The sequence below is a fragment of the Jatropha curcas genome, chromosome 2 (genome assembly GCF_041381405.1).
Source record: "Jatropha curcas cultivar XTBG-Jc1 chromosome 2, XTBG_Jcur_1.0, whole genome shotgun sequence".
NCBI classification, from domain to species: domain Eukaryota; kingdom Viridiplantae; phylum Streptophyta; class Magnoliopsida; order Malpighiales; family Euphorbiaceae; genus Jatropha; species Jatropha curcas.
In genome coordinates, this window is record NC_143152.1 from 634,895 (window position 1) to 661,794 (window position 26,900).

The 26,900-nt window shown below is 36.2% G+C and overlaps 3 protein-coding genes across 3 annotated transcripts; 2 read left to right on the forward strand and 1 right to left on the reverse strand.

The window, feature by feature from the left end:
- Nucleotides 1-692: 692 nt before the first annotated feature.
- LOC105642230 (phenylalanine ammonia-lyase) lies at nt 693-3,658 on the forward strand. Its single transcript, XM_012226984.4, has 2 exons — nt 693-1,202; nt 1,757-3,658. Exons 1-2 carry the CDS (start codon nt 811-813, stop codon nt 3,504-3,506), a joined length of 2,142 nt encoding a protein of 713 aa, XP_012082374.3. The 5' UTR covers nt 693-810; the 3' UTR covers nt 3,507-3,658.
- Nucleotides 3,484-26,673, reverse strand: LOC105642387 (uncharacterized). The gene is given in 24 exon segments (XM_089718023.1): nt 3,484-4,949; nt 5,174-5,387; nt 5,479-5,868; nt 11,397-11,757; nt 11,894-12,906; nt 12,908-13,381; nt 13,384-13,749; nt 18,975-19,079; nt 19,691-20,020; nt 20,023-20,737; nt 20,739-20,881; nt 21,161-21,186; nt 21,189-21,333; nt 21,472-21,774; nt 21,847-21,984; nt 22,228-22,647; nt 22,866-22,975; nt 23,166-23,358; nt 23,617-24,107; nt 24,256-24,446; nt 24,830-24,975; nt 25,325-25,420; nt 25,870-25,951; nt 26,037-26,673. Coding segments are annotated over 24 exon segments (6,507 nt in total). The 5' UTR covers nt 26,081-26,673; the 3' UTR covers nt 3,484-4,938.
- On the forward strand, nt 15,161-18,116 carry LOC105642233 (phenylalanine ammonia-lyase). The gene is made up of 2 exons (XM_089717655.1): nt 15,161-15,676; nt 16,227-18,116. Exons 1-2 carry the CDS (start codon nt 15,285-15,287, stop codon nt 17,974-17,976), a joined length of 2,142 nt encoding a protein of 713 aa, XP_089573781.1. The 5' UTR covers nt 15,161-15,284; the 3' UTR covers nt 17,977-18,116.
- Nucleotides 26,674-26,900: the final 227 nt, after the last annotated feature.

The following is a 26,900-nucleotide window of genomic DNA, read 5'->3' on the forward strand; positions in this document are numbered from 1 at the left end:
ACTAAGTTTTTTTTGTTAAAATATCCTCAATTAATGATTGTAATATATATAATTGGAAATATAGATGTATATTAAATATAGGTATATTAAATAGTTAAACAATAAATTATCTTTATTTTGAGATAAATATAAAAGAAAAATGAACTTATACACGAGGATAGAGTGCATAGTAATTATCTTCTATATGGAAAAAAAAAAAAAAACTTTGTTATAGTATCTTACGTTGTAAGACAGATACTCAAGAAATTGAAATTATACAAAATAAGCTATTTTTGTAAATGGATTAACTAATAAATCAGCTGCAGATATTGTTTCCATATAAGAGTTCTTATAACAGCAGAGAGCTAATAAATATGTCTGGCAATTACAAATTTAATTGAAAAAATTAGACCTAATCCATTGGATGTATATATATAATATATATATAGATATATATATATTTTCTGAGTTGCCACCAACCACGACCCTCACCATGCATCCCCCCTACCACGAGTCAAATTTACCCTTCTCCTCTAATCATCACTATTTACGAATTATAACCGTTGGATTACCATAAATCAATGGTCACAATTAATTTTCAACCAACCCACCCTTTCTCCCTCTGCCTTCCTTATGCTTACCTACCCCATACACAAAACGAAACCTTCAAGTCTTTTCTCCTTCTACTTCTATTTAAACCTCAGTATCTCCTTCCCTTTCTCTCAGGAAATCCATAATCTAACTCAAGATTTCCTGTTTACACCTGTCTTCCACTGCCCTTCTCTCAGTTAAGCTTTTTATTAGTTTTAGCCATCTGGGTGTTCCTAAAAAATGGCAACAATTATCGGAAATGGTCACCAGAATGGTTCTTTAGAGGGTCTGTGTATAACTCGTGATCCACTGAGTTGGGGAGTGGCTGCTGAGTCAATGAAAGGTAGCCATTTAGATGAAGTGAAGAAGATGGTGAGTGAATATAGGAAACCTTTGGTCAAGTTAGGTGGCGAGACCTTGACTGTAGCTCAGGTGGCTGCTATCGCCAGTCATGATGCCGGTGTTAAGGTGGAGCTTGCTGAGTCAGCCCGAGCTGGGGTTAAAGCTAGCAGTGACTGGGTTATGGATAGTATGAATAAAGGAACTGATAGTTATGGTGTTACTACTGGTTTTGGAGCTACTTCCCATAGAAGAACCAAACAAGGTGCTGCTCTGCAAAGGGAGCTTATTAGGTAAGCAATAACGATATTTGTCTTATTAAAGTTCTTTTCTTTTTTGGTTATTTCATGGTGGGTGAGTGTGACTCGGATCATTGGACCCAGTGAGTAGATGGATGAATTGTGAGGTTGTCATATATTTCGGTTTTTCATTAGAATGGTGAAAAAATTCAGCAGTATAATTATACATGTTGCAGTTGAGTCCGAGTTGACTCGTTCAACTTAAATGTTTCTTGCCTGCCGGCCTTGTTTTCTTGTAAAGAATTGGACTTGGACGAGATTCCTTGAAGCATTGCTGTTTGTTAAATCTTGATCACCCAATTTGTTTTTTCTCATTAGTTAAATAAAAAAAAAAAACTATTGGGATGGGTGGATATGCTTGTTTCTTGGACTTCTATTGGTAGACTAGTCAAACTTGTACTCATCTTAAATAATTTTTTAACTCATATTCTATACTTAATTGGTCAATTGTCAATTGGTTGGCGGTCTAATTTAATTACCATTTTCACTTTTAACAATAAGAGAAAATAAAATTAGTTAAATGATAACGAAAAATTTTGTTCCTGCAGATTCTTGAATGCTGGGATTTTTGGCAATGGAACAGAAACATGTCACACATTACCTCACTCTGCAACAAGAGCAGCAATGCTAGTGAGAATCAATACTCTTCTTCAAGGTTACTCAGGCATTAGATTTGAAATCTTGGAAGCCATTACTAAACTCCTCAACCACAATATCACTCCATGCTTGCCTCTCCGTGGCACAATCACTGCTTCAGGAGATTTAGTTCCATTATCTTATATTGCTGGATTATTAACCGGCCGGCCTAATTCCAAAGCCATTGGCCCTTCCGGAGAATCTTTAGATGCTGTTGAAGCTTTTCGCCTTGCTGATATTGATTCTGGATTCTTTGAGTTACAGCCTAAAGAAGGTCTTGCTCTTGTTAATGGCACAGCAGTTGGTTCTGGGTTGGCTTCTATGGTTCTATTTGAAGCAAATGTTCTTGCTGTCTTGTCAGAAATATTATCAGCAATTTTCGCCGAAGTTATGAATGGAAAACCTGAATTTACTGATCATTTGACACATAAATTGAAGCATCATCCTGGTCAAATTGAAGCTGCAGCTATAATGGAGCATATTTTAGATGGTAGCTCCTACATTAAAGCTGCTAAACAATTACATGAAATTGATCCATTGCAGAAACCAAAACAAGATCGTTATGCTTTAAGAACTTCTCCTCAATGGTTAGGCCCTCAAATCGAAGTTATTCGATTTTCTACTAAATCAATTGAAAGAGAGATTAACTCTGTCAATGATAATCCTTTGATTGATGTTTCAAGAAACAAGGCTTTACATGGTGGAAACTTTCAAGGCACACCAATTGGTGTTTCAATGGATAATGCACGTTTGGCTATTGCTTCAATTGGGAAGTTAATGTTTGCTCAATTTAGTGAGCTCGTAAATGATTTTTACAATAATGGGTTGCCTTCAAATCTTTCTGGAGGAAGAAATCCGAGTTTGGATTATGGATTCAAAGGAGCTGAAATTGCAATGGCTTCATACTGTTCTGAGCTTCAATTTCTTGCTAATCCAGTTACTAGCCATGTGCAAAGTGCAGAGCAGCATAATCAAGATGTGAACTCATTAGGGTTAATTTCTTCAAGAAAGACTCAAGAAGCGATTGATATTTTGAAGCTTATGTCTTCAACTTTCTTAGTAGCACTATGTCAAGCTATTGACTTGAGGCATTTGGAAGAGAATTTGAAGCATGCAGTTAAAAATACCGTAACTCAAGTAGCTAAAAGAGTTTTAACTACTGGTGCCAATGGAGAACTTCATCCTTCAAGATTTTGTGGGAAAGATTTGCTAAAAGTTGTCGATCGCGAACAAGTGTTTGCGTATATTGATGATCCCTGTAGTGCGACATATCCTTTGATGCAAAAACTAAGGCAAGTTCTTGTCGAACATGCCTTGGCGAATGGCGAAAATGAAAAAAATGCTAGCACTTCCGTTTTCCAAAAGATTGGTGCTTTTGAAGAAGAATTGAAAACCCTTTTGCCTAAAGAAGTTGAAAGTGCAAGAGAAGCATATGAGAGTGGAAGTGCAGCAATTGGCAATAAGATTAAGGAATGCAGGTCATATCCTTTGTATAAGTTTGTGAGGGAGGAGTTAGGTAGTGGATTGCTCACCGGAGAGAAAGTCCGGTCACCTGGAGAGGAGTTTGACAAGGTTTTCACTGCTATGTGTGAAGGAAAGATTATTGATCCAATGATGGAATGTCTCAAGGAATGGAATGGTGCTCCTCTTCCAATTTGTTAAGTGTATTTTTCTTAAATTTTTGGGTTTTTTAGTTTTCTTTTGCAGTTCAAAATTTCTTTTCCCAGTCCCTTCTATGTACTTAAAAGTTTGATGATGGGATGTACTAAAGTTTGTGATATAACAATCAATAATTAATGCATTTCTTTCTTCAATCTTTAATATCTTGCATGTAAATTAGTACTGTTGAATTTTTTTCAGAAGGGGATATCAAACAATTTGAAGCAAATCAAATTGAAAGTTCAATGCAAGAGACAAGAATTAACAAAATTTCAAACCAATCTGAAAGGGTAGTTCTTGTTTTCCCTTTTCCAAGTTTAGGAGAAGGATCTTGGATTTACAGTAATAATAGTTGAGTTAATTAATCTAATTCAAGCATTTTTTTAATGAATTTGGAAGATGACAAGAAATATTGAATTCGAATCAAGAGATAAAATGAAAAAGAGAAAATCATAGAATCTTGAGGTCAAGAATAACCCTCCATGATCTTCAATAACTATATACGAGCATTAGGCATCGCCATTGAAGACTCCCTTCACGACGTACTACTGCACTTACTTTTCTTGTCTAAGTGCTTCGGGTTGATATGTGGACCATTTTAGCCAGCTGCTAACATCAAAATTGGAAAGCTCGCTTCTGGTTATTCAAAAGATTTCTTTGTTGTCCACAGTCTTACCATGCTCTGTGTTTGTATTTTAGTCACCAACTCATAAAACTATGAAGCCGACAAAAACTCCATCGTTCATTACCTGGTTTAAATTTTAATGCTCGGCTAAGCCCAGCCCGTTACCAGTCTAAGTACAGAACCTTCATTCTCAGCCAAGTCCCAGCGGGTTTGAAGTTTAAACCACCATTATTTAATGCACGAATACCAATCCTAGTCACGAGGTTTTGCCCACATACACCAACAACCACCTCAGTTTTTAAAATTTCATTATTTTGTCCATGCATTATATTTATGCTACACTATAATGTCTCACCATCAGTTTTTTCATTAAGTGATTGAAATATTAAAAGTACCCCTACAGATAATTATTATATAGTCCCTATGGTTTGGTGAAATATACTAATAAGGACCTCCATTTTTATAATTTTACATTATTTAGTCTCTATATAGTAATTATTCTTAAGGGTTTTTTTGATAATTCACAATCACTTAATGGAAAAACTAACTATTTGACCTTATAATATAATAGAATTATAATGCATGGATTAAATATTGTAATTTTGAAAACCGATGTCCTTGCTAGTGTGTTAAACAAAAACCTAGGAACTATATAGTAATTACCCCTATACTTCCCTATACAATTACCAATTATACAACCTAATATACCGATAACATTGATTTCAATTTGTCTATAAATTGTTGATTTCAACTTGACTGTATATTATTGACTTCAACTTCTGGTAAATTTTCAACATAAAAAGCCTCTTTTCACCATTTACCTGAAATCCAAAGGTATGCTGAAATTATTTTTCCAACTTCAATACCATTGAGTTGCCAGGGAATAAAAATTTTAAAATTACCATGGACTTTGAAGTAAGGTTAACAAGCTTCAAGAGCAGTTGAACAATATTCATAGCAGGGATTACCTCGAATGAGCGACTCCTCAAACTATAACAGAAACGGAAATGAGAAGATCTAAAATGCTTTTTCCAAATTTATATACCTTGTCTTGTATCTGGTGGCACAGCTCCCTTATAATCCTGATGCTTCAGCATCAATGTCTCAGCCAGTAGCTTACTTAGATAGACATATTGCAAATTTGTTCTATGATCCTCCATCTTCTGATGTACCGCTCTCTCAGCATCTTGAAGTAACACTTCATACTTCTTGAATATCTCTCGCATTTCCTTCTCTCGCTCAGATATGATATGCAGTACCTAGTGAATATTTCAAATAACAAGAAGTTAGAAAACATATCCATTGAAAGAACAAGCATGGTACAAATTTCTCAAGGTATCTTGAACAAACCATATCTTCGTGCATCCTGAGCTCGTGCCTCTCATCCCGTAGTATTCTTTCTATTTCAATTGGAAGTGGGTCAGAACCAGCAAGCTTAGGAATATCAGGTATCACATAGTTAGTGTGAAAAGAAGGATCATTCATACTTGTTCTTGTTCTAGGCCCATGAACACGAGTTTCATTTCCAATTCTTTGCGTACTTCTTGGTCGTGGCAGTGGCAAACCTTGGACACAAGCATTAGCAAATTCTATCGGGCCCTTGGACAATGATTGTCTTGAGACTTGAACTTCTTGAGTTGAGGCATGACTTGCATTACTTTGGTGATTTTGAATTCCTATGAACGTTGATGTATCAGGTGAACTATGTGCCAAGGAAGATGAAGCTGTAGGTATTGGTATCTGCAAGGAGACATCATCCTCAAAACTCAATTTTAAATGTTACGAAAACAAGATGTTCAAGCTTCCATCAATTTGATTACTGGAACCTCAAAACTGAAGGGGGAAAATTGAATTTTAGACAGTTGTGTTGGTTTAGAAGAGCAGAAAATTAAGGAAGAGAAGGAAATTCTGCAGAAAAAGAAAAAGCTGCAGATTTTGTGAGTGTGAAGAAACAATTAATTTCTTATTAATTCCATTACAGCATAATGTAAACATTTATAGTAGAGCTAGTCTAAAGTTTGTTCACCAACCTTCCATAAGTCAAGGAAGGTTGTTCACCAAACCTACCTAAAAGCAAGGTAGTTCACCTACCTCTTGATTTCAACAAAATACAACAAAATCTAAATGACTTTAACAAAATACCTCCAAAAATTGTCAACAACACTTGCATCAATAGCTGTAGCTGTAACTTTAACACTCCTCCTTGATGCAAGAGTTGAGACAAACACCAAGTCTATTCCTAAGAAATTCAAATCTTGGTTTTTGCAATGCCTTGGTGAAAATATCTGCTATTTGGTCTTCAGAATTGCAATGAATAATCTGAATTTCATTTTCCTTTTCAGCTTCACGAATTGCATGATACTTGATTTTGATATGCTTGGTTTTTCCATGGAAGATTGGATTTTTAACCATAGCAACAGCTGATTTGTTGTCACAAAGTATTTTAGTTGGATTTTCTTGCTGAAAATTCAGATCAACTAATACCTTTCTCAACCATATAGCTTGGTTTACAGCAGCAGATGCTGCAACATACTCTGCTTCTGCAGTTGATTGAGCAACTGAAGCTTGCTTTCTCGTTCCCCAGCAAATGACAGCAGAACCAAGTGAAAAACAAAAACCAGTAGTGCTCTTCATATCGTCCAATGAACCAGCCCAATCACTGTCTGAGAACCCCAACAACTTCACACCATTTAATCTTCTATAAAACAAACCAAATTCAGCAGTTCCTCGCACATATCTCAGAACTCGTTTGGCTGCTGTAAGATGGTTTTCAGTTGGAGAATTCATGAATCTCGACAGTAAATTTGTTGCAAACATGATATCAGGTCTTGTTACAGATAAATACAGCAAAGAACCAACCATGCTCCTATAAGTTGAAGCATCTATAGAGTAAGAACCATCATCCTTTTGCAATTTTATTCCATGGGCTGTAGGTGTACTCACTGGTTTGCATTTGCTAAGTTCAAACCTTTTAAGCAGCTCCCAAGCAAATTTCTTTTGTGAAATAAAAATCCCTTGCTCATCTTGAGCAATTTCAATCCCAAGGAAATAGCACATTAAGCCAAGATCATTCATCTCAAAAACCTGCTGCATCTTCAATCTGAATTCTTGAATTAATTGTAAATTGTTACCTGTGACAAGTAGATCGTCAACATACACAGAAACGATAAGCACATCACTTCCTTGTTGAGTTACGTAAAGTGTTGCCTCATTCAAGCTTCGTTTAAAACCCAAATTCAGCAAGTAATGATCAATCTTGGCATACCAGGCCCTTGGGGCCTGTTTTAAACCATAGAGTGCTTTCTTCAACAAACACACTCTATTGCTTCCATCATTAAAACCTTCAGGCTGCTCAATATACACTTCTTCCTTCAAAGAACCATTTAAGAAAGCTGATTTCACATCCAATTGAAAGACTTGCCAACCTTCACTTGCTACTAGTGCCAAAATCAATTTGATAGTGTCAAATCTTGCAACTGGTGCAAAGGTTTCAGTAAAATCAACCCCTTGCTGTTGAGCGTAGCCTTTAACAACATATCTTGCTTTGTGCTTATTGATGGAGCCATCAGAATTTAATTTCAATTTGAATACCCATTTAGTTCCAATTACATGCTTATTCAATGGTCTAGGAACTAAAATCCATGTTTCGTTCTTCATAATCATCTTCAACTCCTCCTCCATGGCAGCTCTCCACTCAGGCAATTTTAAGGCTTCATCCACCTGAGTTGGTTCAAGTGAGACAACATTACATCTGCTGTAAATTTCCTCTAGGGATCTAGTTCCTCTAATTGCATAATCATCTTCATTTGATTCTTCTTCATTGTCAACTGGAAGTTCTTGCTCTTGCTGAAAATCAAGAATTGATTTAGAATTTTCTGGTTCCATTTTACTCCAATCCCATTCACCTTTCTCATCGAATTTGACACTCCTGCTGACATACACCTGTTTAGTAACAGGATTCAAAATTCTGTAGGCTTTGGATTCACTGCTGTAGCCTACTAAAATTCCTTTTTCAGCTCGTTGATCCAATTTCCCTCTTTTTGCATTTGGAATAAATGAATAACATATGCTTCCAAAGATTTTGAGATGACCAACCGATGGTGTAACTCCAAACCAGCTTTCGAAAGGAGTTTTTCCATCAATAGCTTTGGTTGGAAGCCGATTTTGAAGATATACAGCAGTGTTTACAGCTTCAGCCCAAAGAACTTTGGGTAGATTTTTCTCAAACAAGAGACATCTCGCCATATTCATCACAGATCGATTCTTTCTTTCACTTACACCATTTTGTTGAGGTGTGTAAGCTACTGTTAATTGATGGTGAATGCCAGCTTCTTGCAAATATTGCTTGAATTGATTGGATGTAAATTCAGCCCCATTATCAGATCTTAAAATCTTGATTGGGGAGCCAGCTTGATTCTCTACCATTGATTTAAACTTCAAGAACATTTTGAAAACTTCAGATTTGAATTGGAGGAAATATACCCAGCAGAATCTGGTGTAGTCATCAATAAACAATAGAAAATACTTGCTGCCATTGTAAGATGAGACACTAATAGGGCCACACACATCAGTGTGTATTAATTCAAGTTTCATAGAAGCTCTCCATGCTTGATAAGATGGAAATGGTGTTTGGCTGAGTTTGCCTAACTGACATATTTCACATATACTGCTGTCTTCTTCAACTATAGATGGCAAATCAACAACTAACTTCTTGGATTGTAGCAATTTTAATGAATTGAGATTGGTGTGACCAAGTCTCTTATGCCACAAATCAGATTCTTCTTTATGACTCAAGCAAGATTCTTCTTTGAAGTCTCTTAAACTTAGAGGAAAGCTTCTCCGTTTCATTTTGACAGCAAATAACTTTGAGCCAGAAGGATCACTTATTTCACAAGTTTTATCTTTAAATAGCAAACTGTAATTCTTATCCAGCAATTGACCAACCGAAAACAAGCTTTGATTTAGTTCCGGTACGTAAAGAACATCGGAAACAAGCTTTGTACCTGAAGGAGTTTGTACAATCACATCTCCTTTGCCTTTGACATCAACAAGCCTACCATCTCTAAGTCTGACTTTTGAAGAATAGGTTGTATCCAAGCTATCGAAATTCACCAAGTTTGGTGTCAAGTGGTTAGTGCAGCCACTATCAACAAGCCATGCTTCTTTAGCTTCAATTGAGACACCACATTTTTCAATTTCATTTACTGCAAATAGTTGTTCTTCATACTTTTCAGAATTTTCGGTGACTTGTGCATGATGATGGGCTTGTGTTTGCTGATTCTGGTTTGTAGAACAAACTTTCTCGGTGTGACCAAATTGCTTACACACCTTACATTGAGCTCCAGGTCTGAACCAGCAGTAGTTCTCAGTGTGGTTTGTTTTTTTGCAATGTGGACAAGGTGGAAATCTGTCCTTCCTCCAATTTTTTCTGAAATTCTTCTTCATTTTTGGTTTTCTGTCAGTTTGCTGGCCTCTTGAACCTCCTTCTTGCATTTTTGTTTTATGAGTCACAACAAGAGCCTTCTCTCCAATGGTTTCTTCTTCCCTATAGGCTTTTCTTTGTTCTACAGCTTGTAGAGCATTTGAAAGCACATTCAAGGATATTTGTGACATGTCCCAAGTTTCTTCAAGAGAAGAAATCTTGGCTTCAAATTTTTCAGGGAGAGTCACCATAACTTTCTCCACAATTCTCTTCTCTTCTAACTCTTCTCCCAACAATCGAATTTGGTTTACAATTTTCATAACTCTATCAACATAATCTTTCACCTTTTCATTTTCCTTCATTTTCAACATTTCAAATTCTTTTCTTAAATTGAATATCTGCATCTGTCTAGTTTTTTCAGATCCATGATACTCAATTTTTAACTTCTCCCAAGCTTCATGTGCTGTCTCACATGTCATAATCTTGGTGAAGATAGGATCTGCAACAGCTGCATGGATATAGGACAGAGCTTTTGGAGCCTTAGCAACCTCTTCTTCATGTTGTCTAATCTGCTGAAGGGTTGGATTTTGATTAAGAGGTGGAGGTACTCTGTTTTCCTCCACATACTGCCATAATGCAAGCCCCTTGAAATAAGCTCTCATCTTCACAGCCCAAACATGATAGTTTTCCCCATTAAAATGAGGTGGTGAAAGAGACATGCTGCTGGAAGCCATTTGAGGAAAAGCAAATAAACAGAAAAACTTCACAAATTCTGGTTTATTTGGTGGCTTTCTCTATGACTTTCACTCAAACACACACAGCCCTTTGAGATCAAGGTTGCTCTGATACCACTTGTTGGTTTAGAAGAGCAGAAAATTAAGGAAGAGAAGGAAATTCTGCAGAAAAAGAAAAAGCTGCAGATTTTGTGAGTGTGAAGAAACAATTAATTTCTTATTAATTCCATTACAGCATAATGTAAACATTTATAGTAGAGCTAGTCTAAAGTTTGTTCACCAACCTTCCATAAGTCAAGGAAGGTTGTTCACCAAACCTACCTAAAAGCAAGGTAGTTCACCTACCTCTTGATTTCAACAAAATACAACAAAATCTAAATGACTTTAACAAAATACCTCCAAAAATTGTCAACAACACTTGCATCAATAGCTGTAGCTGTAACTTTAACAAGTTGAAACACCTCAGGTCATGCATGCAGTTAAAAAATGGTCAAAAGGAAGTAACTGATCACGTACAGATGCATATACATTAGCAACTTACCCTCAACCAGTATGGCAAACAATTTAATTAATGTGCAATTTAATAAAACTGATACCAATTCTCATTATAGCATATCAGAATTTTACAGTTAAGACTTAAAGCTTATTGGGCTGCAAACAGAATGTAGCAGCTCCTCTACACATATCTCTGGTAACCACACATGCAACATTATCTAAATGGCAACTGAACTGATAACCTTCCAGATAGTCTTCAAGGTGTAGTAATACTGTTTACTGGATTTTTCAAGAGGAAACTGCAAAATGAGGAAGCTTGGAATGTCATGTCGCGACCTGGTTCCCTAACTGAACAATAATTCCTCAGTACTCCATAAGGTTAAGAGATTTTTCCACTGGGCTAGGTTTTGTTTTTATTTTCATGTCAAGAAAACTTTGTCAAATTGAATATTTCCTGGAACATGGGTACAGTTCATACATTTAGCATGTTTATGTTTATTTATCGTAACTTACAACTTTATATTTTTACTATCAAGGATTCATTAAAGCATCAAAACACATCCAGAAACTGATGGAATGAGCAAGTAAAATGGAACTAATCCAGAAAATTTGCAAACCTGGTTCAGTGGGATTGCATTTCTTTGTACAGCACTAGTATCTGGATGCACCATAGGTGAGCTGGTCCCAATAAACTCCAACGAAGGGTTCTCTGTACAAACAGGAGTAACGGCTCTACTGTCCTGCCCAACCTCAGACATATTTGCTCTTCCCATAGCCAGAGACTGATTTTATTTAGGAAAAGCATGACTAGAATGGTCCATCAGCTCATCAACTATGACCACTTCACAGAATGTACTTTGACGATCATCAGAAGGTCTTACAGCAGAGTCTATTATATGTACATCTTTATCAGGGCTCTGCTTTTCTACTGAAGTTAACACAGGCGCATCATCCTTGAGACCACGGGTGGAACATTGACTTCATTGTTCTGAATTCTACAAGTAGATGCCAAACTTTTTGAAACAACTACTTCCACCTCGTCACTCTCTTCATTAGACTCTACTGCAGTTACTACTCTACTGTCCTCCCTCACCTCAGGCACATTCGGTCTTTTCATAACAAGAGACCGTTTTCGGACAGGAAAAGTGTGACTATCAGATCCATAGGCTCATTACCCATGATTGCTTCAGGGATTGTACTTTGAGGATCATCATCAGGTCTTGCAACAGAGTCAATTATCTGGACATTTCTACCAGGTCTCTGCTTTTCTGTAGAAATTAAAACGAGAGAACAATTGTTGAGACAGAGGGTAGAACTGTTAACTTCATTGTTCTGTACACTACAAGTAGATGCCATATTTTTTGAGACAGTGGCTTCCACTTCATCATCCTCTTCAGTAGACTCTATGGCACCAGTTACTGTTACCACAGGTGAACCACATAATTTCTTTTCATTTGGAGGAAAATCAGAACGTTGTGATGGCATTGTTACAGGTTTGCAGTGGTTTGGTGATGATGGCATATTATCACAAATGCCCTCTTGGGAACCAACATGCCTGGTGGCCATATGAGTAGGCTGCATATTGTCTACCTTGAACTCAGAGTCTGATGGACAGAGACTGCCGAATGATGTAACTGGTTTCTCAGTTGCTATCTCTAATTGGACGATCTCTTCAGCATTGACAATCCTTGCGGTGGTTTTACAGGATTCATTTTCATTAGAAGAAAAATCAGAAAGTTGCAATGACACCATTCTTATATTTTTACAGTGGACAGGTGAAGATGGCGTAGCCTCAGAAATGCAATTTCCAGAAACACCAATCATGGCTATATCAGTAGGCTGCATATTATCTATCTTGGACTTGGAGCCTGACGAACAGAGACTACCCACTAGAGCAACTGGTTTCTCAGTTGCTTTCTTTACATGGACAATCTCATCAGCTTTTAGTTGTTCCTCCGTAATCCTTCCACTAGTTTCAAAGATTTTATTCTGAATAGAAGAAAAATCAGAAGCTTCTGATGGCACCATCAGTAAGGTTTCACAGTGGTCTGCTGAATATGGCACAGTCCTAGGAACGCCGTTTTGGGAATCAACATGCACGGTAGCCACACCAGTAGGTTGCCATTATCTATCTCAACTCAGACTCTGGAAACCATGGCGTAACTGGTTTCTCGGTTGCTTTCTCTGCTTGAACCATCTCATCAGCTATGAGTTGTTCCTCCGCAATCCTTGAGGTCAACTGTGAAGTTTCAACATTATACTGTGGTATTTCCATTTTACAATTAGAATCATCGTCTTTTTCCTTAAGTTTACCATCTAACATTTCAGAGGCAGATCTCTGTTTCACAGTAGCATGTACCCCCATTTTATCAAAGAGATTCCGACTCTGAGGGCTCGCTGGTACCTCTCCCTCTTCCAAATCCATCAATTCATCTGAAAAACCATTAATCTGAGGGCATGTTGGTATTTCTCCCTCTTCGAAATCTTGCTTGTAAAATTTGGTTGATATAGTATCATTTGAATGGTTCAAACATACTGGTATCTCCCCTTCTTCCAGATGAAGCAATTTATCTAAACCACTCAGTCTCTTGGACTCCCCATGTGTATCTCTCCTTCTTCCAAATCATGCGGCTTAAATTCAGTAGATTTAGAATCGGTCATAGGATTTGAACTCATTGGTATCTCTCTATCCTCCAAATCTATTAGTTCATAGGAAAGATTCTGGCTCCAGAAGCTTATTGTTAACTTGCCTTCTTCCAGACCTTGCTGATTACAAGCCGATCATTTAAAGTTCTTTGAATTAATTGATTCCTTCACCATCTTTATATTTTCTACAGGGAACCCAAACTTTTTCTTAATACTCTTCAATATGGAATAAATATAATTTGCTTCAACTTCCTCGCACCCAAACTTCAAGTGCAGTTTTGCAAGGGAGAGTGATTCCTTGTGATCAATCTTGTATTTCAACAAAATTTATATTTTTTCCATTAAATACAAAGCTATTCTTATTATTAACCAGTTTTTCTTATAGAATGTATTAAATTATGATTCAATTTTTTGTATGGTCTGTAAGTTTTGAGATTAGAGAGTCAATTTTATTAAATTGTAAGGACTATATTGTAATTTTGAATTTGATCTTATCCACTGATTTGCATGTGAAAGTGGGACCTTTAGAGTTACTGGGAGTGTGGCTTTGGACTCAGTGAGTCAGTGTGGCAGGTGAGAAGTATGGCGCAGAATCAAAACTCTGGTCTCTGTGGACCCACAAGTGACACTTGGAATTGCAATGTTGACATATGTATGACATAAAGGCATTTATGGGTATTGTATATTTTTATTTTCATTTTTTAAAATATTAGTAACATTAATTATTGAAAGTTTTTTTTTTTTTAAAAGCTGAAAATATTATTAATCTATTTGTTAGAATCTGCTTTCACTTGTACCTCTGATTCAAGATTTTACAGTGGATAAATAAAATATTCTTAAATTAAGTAATTGAATTATCGAAAAAATATTTAGGAGGCATCATATTTATATAGAATATTTCGCATTATAAAATTTTGTTTAAATAATATTAATGTTAAATATATTGACTTGGCCAAAAAAACAAGAGTTTGATTGCTCAAAGATTCAGAGAATAATTCCAAATTCTGATTCAATGGATGTTAACCACATTGGCTTTGAATGATTGAGATCCAGGATTTATAACTTGAAAAAATACCCAACTTTTCTGTACTTATTTTAAAAATTTTTATGACACTTTAATAATAGTATTTCACAAATTTATATAAATTTAAGTCTCATTTCCTAATGTAAAAAAAATTAAAAATTTTTTTAATTCACTAGAGACTAAACTATGATCTAGAAGATATTGAGAACAACTGTAGTTGAGAGAGTACGAAATAGACACGGTAGTCTTTCTTACCTACCTGGTAGTCTTTCTTACCTACCTTGAGAAACAAGAAAATTGATCAGAGGTTGTTGGTGAATAAAATTAGTCTATGCTCACCAAACAACACTGCCAACTAGTTAGGATTAAGAAACTCTTCTCTCACTATTTTTCTCTAATTTTTGTGTCAAATTTTCTATTTTTAACATGAATTTTACTAGAAATAAATATGTCTGGCATTTACAAATATAATTTTAAAAATTAGACCTAATCAATTGGATGTATATATATATATATATATATATATATATATATATATATATTCTTGAGTTGCCACCAACCACGACCCTACCACGAGTCAAATTTACCCTTCTCTATGAATTTTCAACCAACCCACTCTTTCTCCCTCTGCCTTCCTTATGCTTACGTACCCCATGCACAAAACGAAACGTTAAGCCTTTTCTCCTTCTACTTCTATTTAAACCTCAGTATCTCCTCCCCTTTCTCTCAGGAAATCCATAATCTAACTCAGGATTTCCTGTTTACAACTGTCTTCCATTGCCCTTCTCTCAGTTAAGCTTTTTATTAGTTTTAGCCATCTGGGTGTTCCTTAAAAATGGCAACAATTATCGGAAATGATCACCAGAATGGTTCTTTAGAGGGTCTGTGTATAACTCGTGATCCACTGAGTTGGGGAGTGGCTGCTGAGTCAATGAAAGGTAGCCATTTAGATGAAGTGAAGAAGATGGTGAGTGAATATAGGAAACCTTTGGTCAAGTTAGGTGGCGAGACCTTGACTGTAGCTCAGGTGGCTGCTATTGCCAGTCATGATGCCGATGTTAAGGTGGAGCTTGCTGAGTCAGCCCGAGCCGGTGTTAAAGCTAGCAGTGACTGGGTTATGGATAGTATGAATAAAGGAACTGATAGTTATGGTGTTACTACTGGTTTTGGAGCTACTTCCCATAGAAGAACCAAACAAGGTGCTGCTCTGCAAAGGGAGCTTATTAGGTAAGCAACAACGATATTTGTCTTAGTGAAGTTCTTTTCTTTTTTGGTGATTTTCATGGTGGGTGAGGGTGACTCGGACCAGTGGACCCAGTGAGTAGATGGATGAATTGTGAGGTTGTCATATATTTTGGCTTTTCATTAGAATGGTCAAAATTCAGCAGTACAATTATACATGTTGCAGTTGAGTCCGAGTTGACTCGTTCAAGTTAAATGTTTCTTGCCTGCAGGCCTTGTTTTCTTGTCAAGAATTGGACTTGGACGAGATTTCTTGAAGCATTGCTATTTGTTAAATCTTGATCACCCAATTTGTTTTTTCTCATTAGTTAAATCCAAAAACACTATTGGGATGGGTGGATATGCTTGTTTCTTGGACTTCTATTGGTAGACTAGTCAAATTTGTACTCATCTTAAGTAATTTTTTAACTCATATTCTATACTTAATTGGTCAATTGTCAATTGGTTGGTGGTCTAATTTAATTACCATTTTCACTTTTATCAATAAGAGAAAATAAAATTAGTTAAATGATAATGAAAAATTTTGTTCCTGCAGATTCTTGAATGCTGGGATTTTTGGCAATGGAACAGAAACATGTCACACATTACCTCACTCTGCAACAAGAGCAGCAATGCTAGTGAGAATAAATACTCTTCTTCAAGGTTACTCAGGCATTAGATTTGAAATCTTGGAAGCCATTACTAAACTCCTTAACCACAATATCACTCCATGCTTGCCTCTCCGTGGCACAATCACTGCTTCAGGAGATTTAGTTCCATTATCTTATATTGCTGGATTATTAACCGGCCGGCCTAATTCCAAAGCCATTGGCCCTACCGGAGAATCTTTAGATGCTGTTGAAGCTTTTTGCCTTGCTGGTATTGATTCTGGATTCTTTGAGTTACAGCCTAAAGAAGGTCTTGCTCTTGTTAATGGCACAGCAGTTGGTTCTGGGTTGGCGTCTATGGTTCTATTTGAAGCAAATGTTCTTGCTGTCTTGTCAGAAATATTATCAGCAATTTTCGCCGAAGTTATGAATGGAAAACCTGAATTTACTGATCATTTGACACATAAATTGAAGCACCATCCTGGTCAAATTGAAGCTGCAGCTATAATGGAGCATATTTTAGATGGTAGCTCCTACATTAAAGCTGCTAAACAATCACATGAAATTGATCCATTGCAGAAACCAAAAAAAGATCTTTATGCTTTAAGAACTTCTCCTCAATGGTTAGGCCCTCAAATCGAAGTTATTCGATTTTCTACTAAATCAATTGAAAGAGAGATTAACTCTGTCAATGATAATCCTTTGATTGATGTTTCAAGAAACAAGGCTTTACATGGTGGAAACTTTCAAGGCACACCAATTGGCGTTTCAATGGATAATGCACGTTTGGCTATTGCTTCAATTGGGAAGTTAATGTTTGCTCAATTTAGTGAGCTCGTAAATGATTTTTACAATAATGGGTTGCCTTCAAATCTTTCTGGAGGAAGAAATCCGAGTTTGGATTATGGATTCAAAGGAGCTGAAATTGCAATGGCTTCATACTGTTCTGAGCTTCAATTTCTTGCTAATCCAGTTACTAGCCATGTGCAAAGTGCAGAGCAGCATAATCAAGATGTGAACTCATTAGGGTTAATTTCTTCAAGAAAGACTCAAGAAGCCATTGATATTTTGAAGCTTATGTCTTCAACTTTCTTAGTAGCACTATGTCAAGCTATTGACTTGAGGCATTTGGAAGAGAATTTGAAGCATGCAGTTAAAAATACCGTAACTCAAGTAGCTAAAAGAGTTTTAACTACTGGTGGTAATGGAGAACTTCATCCTTCAAGATTTTGTGGGAAAGATTTGCTTAAAGCTGTCGATCGCGAACAAGTGTTTGCCTATATTGATGATCCCTGTAGTGCTACATATCCTTTGATGCAAAAACTAAGGCAAGTTCTTGTCGAACATGCCTTGGCGAATGGCGAAAATGAAAAGAATGCTAGCACTTCAGTTTTCGAAAAGATTGGTGCTTTTGAAGAAGAATTGAAAACCCTTTTGCCTAAAGAAGTTGAAAGTGCAAGAGAAGCATATGAGAGTGGAAGTGCAGCAATTGGCAATAAGATTAAGGAATGCAGGTCTTATCCTTTGTATAAGTTTGTGAGGGAGGAGTTAGGTAGTGGATTGCTCACCGGAGAGAAAGTCCGGTCACCTGGAGAGGAGTTTGACAAGGTTTTCACTGCTATGTGTGAAGGAAAGATTATTGATCCAATGATGGAATGTCTCAAGGAATGGAATGGTGCTCCTCTTCCAATTTGTTAAGTGTATTTTTCTTAAATTTTTGTGTTTTTAAAGTTTTCTTTTGCAGTTCAAAATTTCTTTTCCCAGTCCCTTCTATGTACTTAAAAGTTTGATGATGGGATGTACTAAAGTTTGTGATATAACAATCAATAATTAATGCATTTCTATCTTCAATCTTTAATATCTTGCATGTAAATTAGTACTGTTGAATTGTTTTTCAGAAGGGGATATCAAACAATTTGAAGCAAATCAAATTGAAAGTTCAATGCAAGAGACAATCTGAAAGTGTTTTAACATGTAGTTCTTGTTTTCCCTTTTCCAAGTTTAGGAGAAGGATCTTGGATTTACAGTTATAATAGTTGAGTTAATTAATCTAATTCAAGCATTTTTTTTAATGAATTTGGAAGATGACAAGAAATATTGAATTTGAATCAAGAGATAAAATGAAAAAGAGAAAATCATAGAATCTTGAGGTCAAGAATCACCCTCCATAATCTTCAATAACTATATACGAGCATTAGGCATCGCCATTGAAGACTCCCTTCACGACGTACTAATGCACTTACTTTTCTTGTCTAAGTGCTGGGGGTTGATATGTGGACCATTTTAGCCAGCTGCTAACATCAAAATTGGAAACCTCGCTTCTGGTTATTCAAAGGATTTCTTTGGTGTCCACAGTCTTACCATGCTCTGTGTTTGGTTTTTAGTCACCAACTCATAAAACTATAAGCCGACAAAAACTCCATCGTTCATAGCTGCGATAGGAGCCAACCAATCTCTGTTAACGAATTGCTTTTGAAAGCTTGCAACATTTTAGTAGGAATTGGAATTTATAACTTCGTTCAAATTTCTGAGATTGCTTAAAAACTTATTCTCCTTGCCTGTTTGGGGTTGGAGTAAGGGGTCAGGGGCAGGAGTCTTTTATATTTCTGATGGCAATATTTGGTAAATTTATGATTAGCTAAATATTTAGGCAACCAAATTATGAAAAGTAACCGTAACACTAGGTTGATTCTAACCAGAGATATCTGAAACGCCTCCAATGTATCACCAGTCTCCCAACTGACATTGTAATTACTCATTATGTAGTCAAAGAATGTCAAACAGGTAGCCTTGACATTCTCCTGCAGGAAAAGTCAAAGTATCAGGTTTTTTAGCTATTCTATTGTGCCAGGCAAATCAATCATCATATAAATCATATTAGAATATACAAATAGTATCCTTCTCAAAATTTGTCATATCTAGCAATGAAGTTGCAGCATATTTATTCTTCATAAAAGTCTACTCTATTGGTATGTATCCATCAGAATAAATTGTCATTTATCAATATCGATTTCTTGAAATTGCATTGGGAGACCTTGTATGCACACACACATATCTACATGCTCAACTTGTAATTAGGATTATGGATGGTAGAAACAGTTCCTGCATCCCTTTTTACATTTACCAAAAATTAATTGTGCATTTTTCCTTTTAAGTAAATAGAATACTACAAAAAACAACAATCAATCTGAACGCAAATTCTATTTGCTGCATGCCCCCAGTGTGGGCACGCATATGATTGCACATTCCTGTGTGAGTACACAAGCATGCATGCATGTGCATCCAGCTCAACTACAGCGAAAGGTAGTAATCTTCATACAGTCTTGTTGCCTAATCGATATATGCTTTGCCAAAATAAATCAAGCAGCAAAAGTATATCTATCAACAAAAGAAAGAGAGAATAATCTCATTATAAAAGTAATGGTAAAAAAACTGTCATCAGAGCACATGAATAAGTAGGGCCCCTGGAGAGCACGCCAATAAGTGCAGAAGGGCATACTGGAAGTTTTAGAACATCACAAAGCTCCGTTATCTCTAATTTTACGGAGGGTTGACTGCTCTTCAATAGAGCAGGCTGCACATTTTCTTTCTCAAATTCAACCACATTGACTTCTGGCGCTCCTTTAATATCATCAGCCACAGGATGCATAGTTGAAGAGTCAGCTACCAGAAATGACTTGTACCTTTTACCTGCTGAACAATATAAAAAAGTGGACATTGCCATTTGGATTTCCCAGTCCCATTCGGGGCAGGAAGGTGCCTATAAAAGAGCACAATACATAAAACAAGAAAACCAACCGTGGCAGTCAATGGATTATTACCAGTAATTTCGTGTTCCTTGCCTGCAACAACTAGACTTCTTTTACGCTTTAACCTTGACTTTTGATAGATGGGATCCCCTTGATTGTTGGGCACATTTCGGCGCTTCTTTGCAACAACATGATTTTCAAGTTCAGATTCGCTTGACAAGTTATCAACATAATTAACTTTTCTTCTGATTCTTGTAGATGACTGGCAAAGAAAACACCAACAAGGATGCCTCCCACCAAGAAGATTTATCCAGAAAAGAGCTGGTGGTCCAGTGTCCTGAACTTCCTTTTCATCGATAACTGAAATTTCTCTCGTATATGCTCCTGCGTCCTGTTGTGCCTTTGAAATGAAAGAATAGATGCTAGGTTCATCTTCTCTGTTGCAAAGCAATTGATCCAACAACTCCTGGAGCACATTATCCAAAAATGGCCATTCAGAATATATTTTTGAACCAGAGGCCAATGTTTTGCATTGATGAAAATCATCAAGCTTATTGAAGAGACGCGCCAGACCCCAGCCAAGCAGTGAATAACAAGAATCCCGGTTCATATAATCTACATTGATTTCGTTACTTCCACTTTTCTTTGCATGAATCAAAGCTCTTTCTTCAACGGTGTAACGTGAGTATAGACGGAATACTTTTAACTTGGTTTTCTTCAATAAGCTCTTTCTTTGAACGACGATATACTCCACTGTTACCGTCAATCCGCACCCAACAATCCTTACCAAATCTTTGACAAACAAATTCTTCCAAAATGTCTCCAACAGAATCCCGTCCAGAGCAACCTATTGACTATGAAATCAAAAAATTTAAAAAGGACAACATAAAAAACATAAACTCTAAATTAAAATTCGCTGTAAAAAAACCCACTGATTGATTGCCATATCATTTGTCAATAACCTAATGCTTCATATAGCTCAGACAGTTGATATATATCAAAGACGAATGTAGATTCCAATAAATCCAAACGAAGTCAAGAACAAGGAAACATAGGAAGTACTGAGGCCCAATTCCAAAGAAAGTATAAAAAGGAAAAAAAAAAAAAAAGATTAATGTAATGCAACTATCTACCTGAAAAATGATTAAAACTCTTAGAACCGGCTTTTCATCTCGAGTAGTATTTTTTCAAGTAGTAGTAATTTTCCACTCACTTGTATTTCAGCATCCAAATACTCTTCAGCGGGAAGTCCTTCTCTGATTACACTTTGCTAAGACTTATCCAAAAGATAAGGGTGGTCACAGCACTGCAAAGAAGAAAACCAATGCAGTAATATATCTCATTGCTGATATGGTTTCCATAGTGCTAGAATGAATACCAATTAAATGTGTAATAACACTAAATTGCAGCTAAATCCTTGTTTAATTATACGGTAAGGTCTGACCTTCCTAATTGAAATAATAATTTCACGAAGGGCATCCACAGTGTCATTCTTGAAAAGTAGCACTGGATTTGAAAGCAGCACAGCACAATACTGCTCAAGCTGCACATTGGAAAGCTGGACAGGTACCCAATATTCTTCATAACAAAACGAGTCTGACTTGCACTCATATGCTGTGTAAGGTGCCAATATTTCCTTCAATTTAGCAACATCAGCAGAATCATGAATCTTCATATTACCATTATTCAGTTCATCTTCTCTAGAATTTATAAGGGAAAGCATACTGATGTAATGAGCAGAATTATCCTGCAACACAAGCAGTAAATGAGTTACTTGAGACAAAGAAGCATAAAGTTGTGCATTTAGAAATAAGCACACCTTGACTTGACTGCTGATGAGCAGCCTCATATCAGCCGCTATCATTTTGAATTGTTTAAAATCTCTTGAGATACTGGATCGTTGGCACTCATCAATTATAATTGTTCTCCATGCTATGGATTTTAACAATTCCAGATCCTGCATTAAAGAGGGAATGAATCTAGAGTTCTTAGTATTGTACCAATCATATAATCTTTCAATGGCAGAAAATTATGTCCAGTGCAACTTATAAATTCTCCACTTGTTAGACAATTATTAATGCAATTTGTAAACTATATATTGTTACAAAAAGGAAGAATCAAATAAGAAAAATATTTCAAGTCCATGATATCATGGAGAACGTGAAATGTTACAAAGAATATAAAAAAGAAAAAGAGGTACATCAACAACAATTCTGGAAGAGGTTAACAGTGCTTGGAACATTATTTTACCACCTTCATTGTAGAATTCCAGTGATCTGATGCTATTCCGAACATCTTTGTTCCCCTCGTAAACGATGAAGTTGACTGACGATGCCACACGTAAAAATTCAGCCTCCCACACAGAGAGCGCATTAGCACTGGAGATTATAAGAAGAGGCCTCCGCACAATATGTTGCAAATATAGAATAAATAAGATCACCTTTAAAATCCTCTCCTGCAAATTGTAACGAAGGAGTTTATTTTTAATACAATGCAAGTCTATCACATAGATGTAATAAAATACAAATGTAAACTTTTTTTTTTTCATGCTGACATAGTCACTATCCTGTGGGTAGCCTGGAAATGATAGGGTAAACACTAACTGAGAAGAGGAAAAACACTAAGACATCCTTGCATCTTCTAAATCTATGACTAGCAATCATAATATCTACTAAGAAAAGTTGTCGATTTCTTGGTGAAGATTCATAAAAGTGGCTGATCAGTTTGCTTCAGGCCAATGAATCTTATGGTTGAATGCATTTAGTCATGCTCCCACAAACACACGTCGAGACATTGCATGTGTCTTTATCGTATGTTTTAGCAACATCAACCAGTTACAGATGAGTAGAAATTAAATCCCCGAACCAAAATTTCATTGTTCACAAGTTCAAGAATATCCTCAGGTAGTTCCAGTTTAGATATCATTGCTAACAAAAGCACAACTACACCTTAACAAATATGATTCAAGTTAGCATAGAAGAAATGCCCCTTCGTCACACACAAAAAACTAAGCCTAAGATGTATAACATTTATTATGTGAGTAACTCCATTGGAGTGTATGCTTTCTCATTTGTCTAATAACACGAACTCTTGATGCTTGCAGATCTACAGCTGTCCATTAAATAGCTCAAGGAGCACCTACCTGATCTGCTTGATCATAAAAAACAATGGCATTATGACCCTTATACCAATGTTCACGAAGTTTGTTCACATACTTCAGATAATGATTATATGCTCCAGGTGAATCTCCAGAAGACAACTGCGACAATCTAGAAAAGTTGGCCTTTCTAGATTGATAAGCATATAATGTGGAAATATTAAGTTCTCCTTCCTGTCATAAGAGCGGATTACTTGGTGTTATAATTATTGAAATTATTAAATACATACAAATTGCAAATGGTGGCATTTGCTAGACAAAGAATTATGATTGATGCTAACAGGTCACAAAACATCACCTCAGGCACTGGATTCTTGCAAAAAATAGATGATAAAATTTCACAGCAATAAGATGTAAAATTTCCATAATAACTAACAAGGTAACTAACACAGACATCATTGGCCTAAGAGTTGGTATTTCTTAGAAAAGCACCTCATTGGCTTGAGAAAGACTTTGCATTTTGTCTGCCTTGTCATGGCAATTTTCATAATCTTTTCTTTCTGCCTTGGCATGGCCATCTTCATAATCTTGTATAAGCTTCCTAGCCTCAGGTGATGTCAAAAATGAAGCATTCTCCAACTCCCATGTTGCATGGTCATAACTAAGACCAGTCCATTTCACAAGCCACCCATTAGTACGATGCTTTGAAAATGACAGCTGTCGTTTCTGCAGCAAACGCTGTGGGATAGACCATTCTGTTTTCCAACTTGTGGCCTGTAATTTAAATATAATGATGTCAAAAAGGGAAAGCACAAGTCAGTTTTTCCAGAAAATCATGAGCATTTACTAAACCTGGCTCCTCCTATTAAATTTTGCAACCCTTGTTGGAGCTTCAAGAAGAAGCTCTTTCTCTGGAATCCAAAGATTGTGAACATGAGCAAGACCTTGGTGCTTGACCAGATATTCCTTGTGTTTCTGTTTTCCTATGAACATCAAATGGAGTTGTCATTACAATTTATGAGAGACTACATATTTGATCATCAAGTAATTATGACAATAAGAGAAGAAAGAAGAGAAGAAAGAAGATAAGAAAGCAGTTCAAACATATACCAAAAACATTTCACATGGTACCTTCATTATCTGAAGCAACCTCTCTAACAGCCCATACTGACTCCACTCCTTTAGAGACAGAATGGACGCCCATATTCATCTTTTTCTCAACGCAAAACGTGCAGTGCCAAACTCCAGGAGGGGCAGTCACCAAAGGAGGGTTAAGGCAAGATAAATGATAGCTCCTTTGGCATCCTTTTCCAACACAACATCTGAAATTGAATAGAAAAAATGGAAAGATAATGGATTTTTCATGTTATTTAAATTATGTATTAAGTTTTAGAGCACAGGGACAATAGAGACGTGGATGAGAAAAAATAGGAAAGATTTCCATTGGTGCAAAAAATTTCAAAAACCTGGTACCAGATATTTTTGGCAGATTACGAGTAAATGTACCATATAACAATTGTCATGGAAAATATTTCTTTCTACAGAAGAAAGAGAGGAAGTGAGATGCCAGAACAGAGAAACTGCAGGCTGTAAGAATAACATGTGCAAATTAACACCACCATTCACACGCCCAACATGTCAATTATAACTTCCAGTTTTTGTCATACATATTTGGAAAGAAATCAATTAAAATCAGGTAACTAACAGGAGTTCTCCACCAAGCATGCAGATGGCACATCCATTATTTTCAACACCATTTTTAGGCCGTGGATAGGATTCCTCTCCCCATGCAACATCACTGTCTTCTTCAGTGAGTTCCCTGCTGAGCCCTGATATAGATTCTGTTCTACCCTGAAGAAAAATATCAGGAAAAATAGACAAAAACAAATACCTCTAAAATAAGTATACAAGATGAGTGTTAATTGGGCCATAACTAATAGTTGCATTTTTTGGATGAACTGTGACGTCATACATTGTGTATCAATTGGCCAATGTACAACATATGAGAAAATAAGATAACCAACTGAAAGAAGTGCACAGGACTTAGGCACAATATATAATAGTTTAAACATCAAACAAGTCATAGTGTTTGCTCTAAACACTTAATACTAAAAAATAAAGTACCATCAGAATAAACAGAAGCATGAAAACAAGGATTATTGTCTTCAATTTTCAAGGAAAGACAAATAAAAAAACTCACCGCATCTTTACTGACTGAAATGCCATTCGTTATCTCACTAACTGCAGTCTTGGCTCTAGGAGGACTTCTTGCTATACATTCTTGTGCTTGAACAACCTCCACATAGCTTCCCAAGTTAGGTATAGAACTAAAAATACCCAAAAAAATTTAGTAAAAGAAAAATCAATGTGCATTAGAGAATTATACAAAAAGCTCAGCATTACCACACCTGTAATCAGTAGAAATTTCAAGAGCAAAAACTTACAATCATGTTTCCAATTTCCATAGCTATAATTCAACAAGATCATCAATTAGTGATTCTCTATCCTTCATCTTCTTGATTCAAGAAAGAAACCAACTGGACATAATTTATCCAACCATACAATTTCATTTGTATAAAAAAAATTGCAAAATTAGATCCTAATGGCCCCATCGAGCTTTTTTTTTTCCTCTAACAATCCATTTGTAATAATCATAGGCAAAGGTTTAGGCATAACAAGCATCATAATGTATGTACAAAAAGTTACAAAGAAAAAGAGCACCTAAACGGTGCAGTAAATTAATACCTTGCGAACTGAGATGTCAGTCAACTTGTCACAGAGTTTTGCAATACAAGAGTGAGACTGGGATTTCAAATCAAAATCCATACTGCAAAGTAAACGAAGTCCCAGTTATCACCAGCATACAACATTAAACCTAAATATATCATATTATTATCAAAACTCAATTCTACCCTTTTCGTCCAAAATAATTCTGTGTACTTTCTAGACGCCGCATGCCGCCTAAACATTTGCTCTAAACTGACAAAGGAGGGGAATCATCCAATTACGGTTCCAATTTTCATCAAAGTAGAATCTTAGGAAGGAAATATTGGCTAAACTCTATGGTATAGCACTTTTGGATGCAGTGATCACTCTCAAAATCATACTTGCAATAGTTGCAGATCGAACTTGTACTTGCACCATGCAACGGCCCCTCAATGATTTCGTAGAAGATGAAGGTGTTAGATGACAAAAAAAGGCACCAAGGACATCAATCAAAGTTGCATGGGAAAATTCTCAGATCTATGGACACACAACATGATGATCCTCAGTGAAGAATACAAATCAAGTGGAAAAACCCAAATGGTTGTGATGGAGGTTCTTTATGTTAATAGGAAATTAACTAGCATTGGATGCTTAATTACAAAAAAGAAATGACAGTATGCAAGATATCCTACTATTTTAGAATTGCATTCAATTCCTACATTCAGAAAGAACCACACTTCTCCTAAAAGAATAAGCAGATTTTTCCCAATGAAAATTTGATCCAAGGAACAAATCATCAAAAAACGGAGGCAAATCCAAAATTTCAAACAGTGCCAATTAAGTATCTTTGTCTCTTTTTAGAAGAGGATAAGCAATACTTTTCATCAACTAGCACGGTGGTTAGAATAATTAATCAAATCAAATTCAATTATAAAATTACCTTTAACACAAAATAACACAAAATGGCTTAAACTATTTTGGTTGGTTTACGCTTCACATCATATGCCCTTTTAGTTAGTTGTATTTATCCGATGTGGGATTATCCACATATTCCAACACTCCCCCTCAAG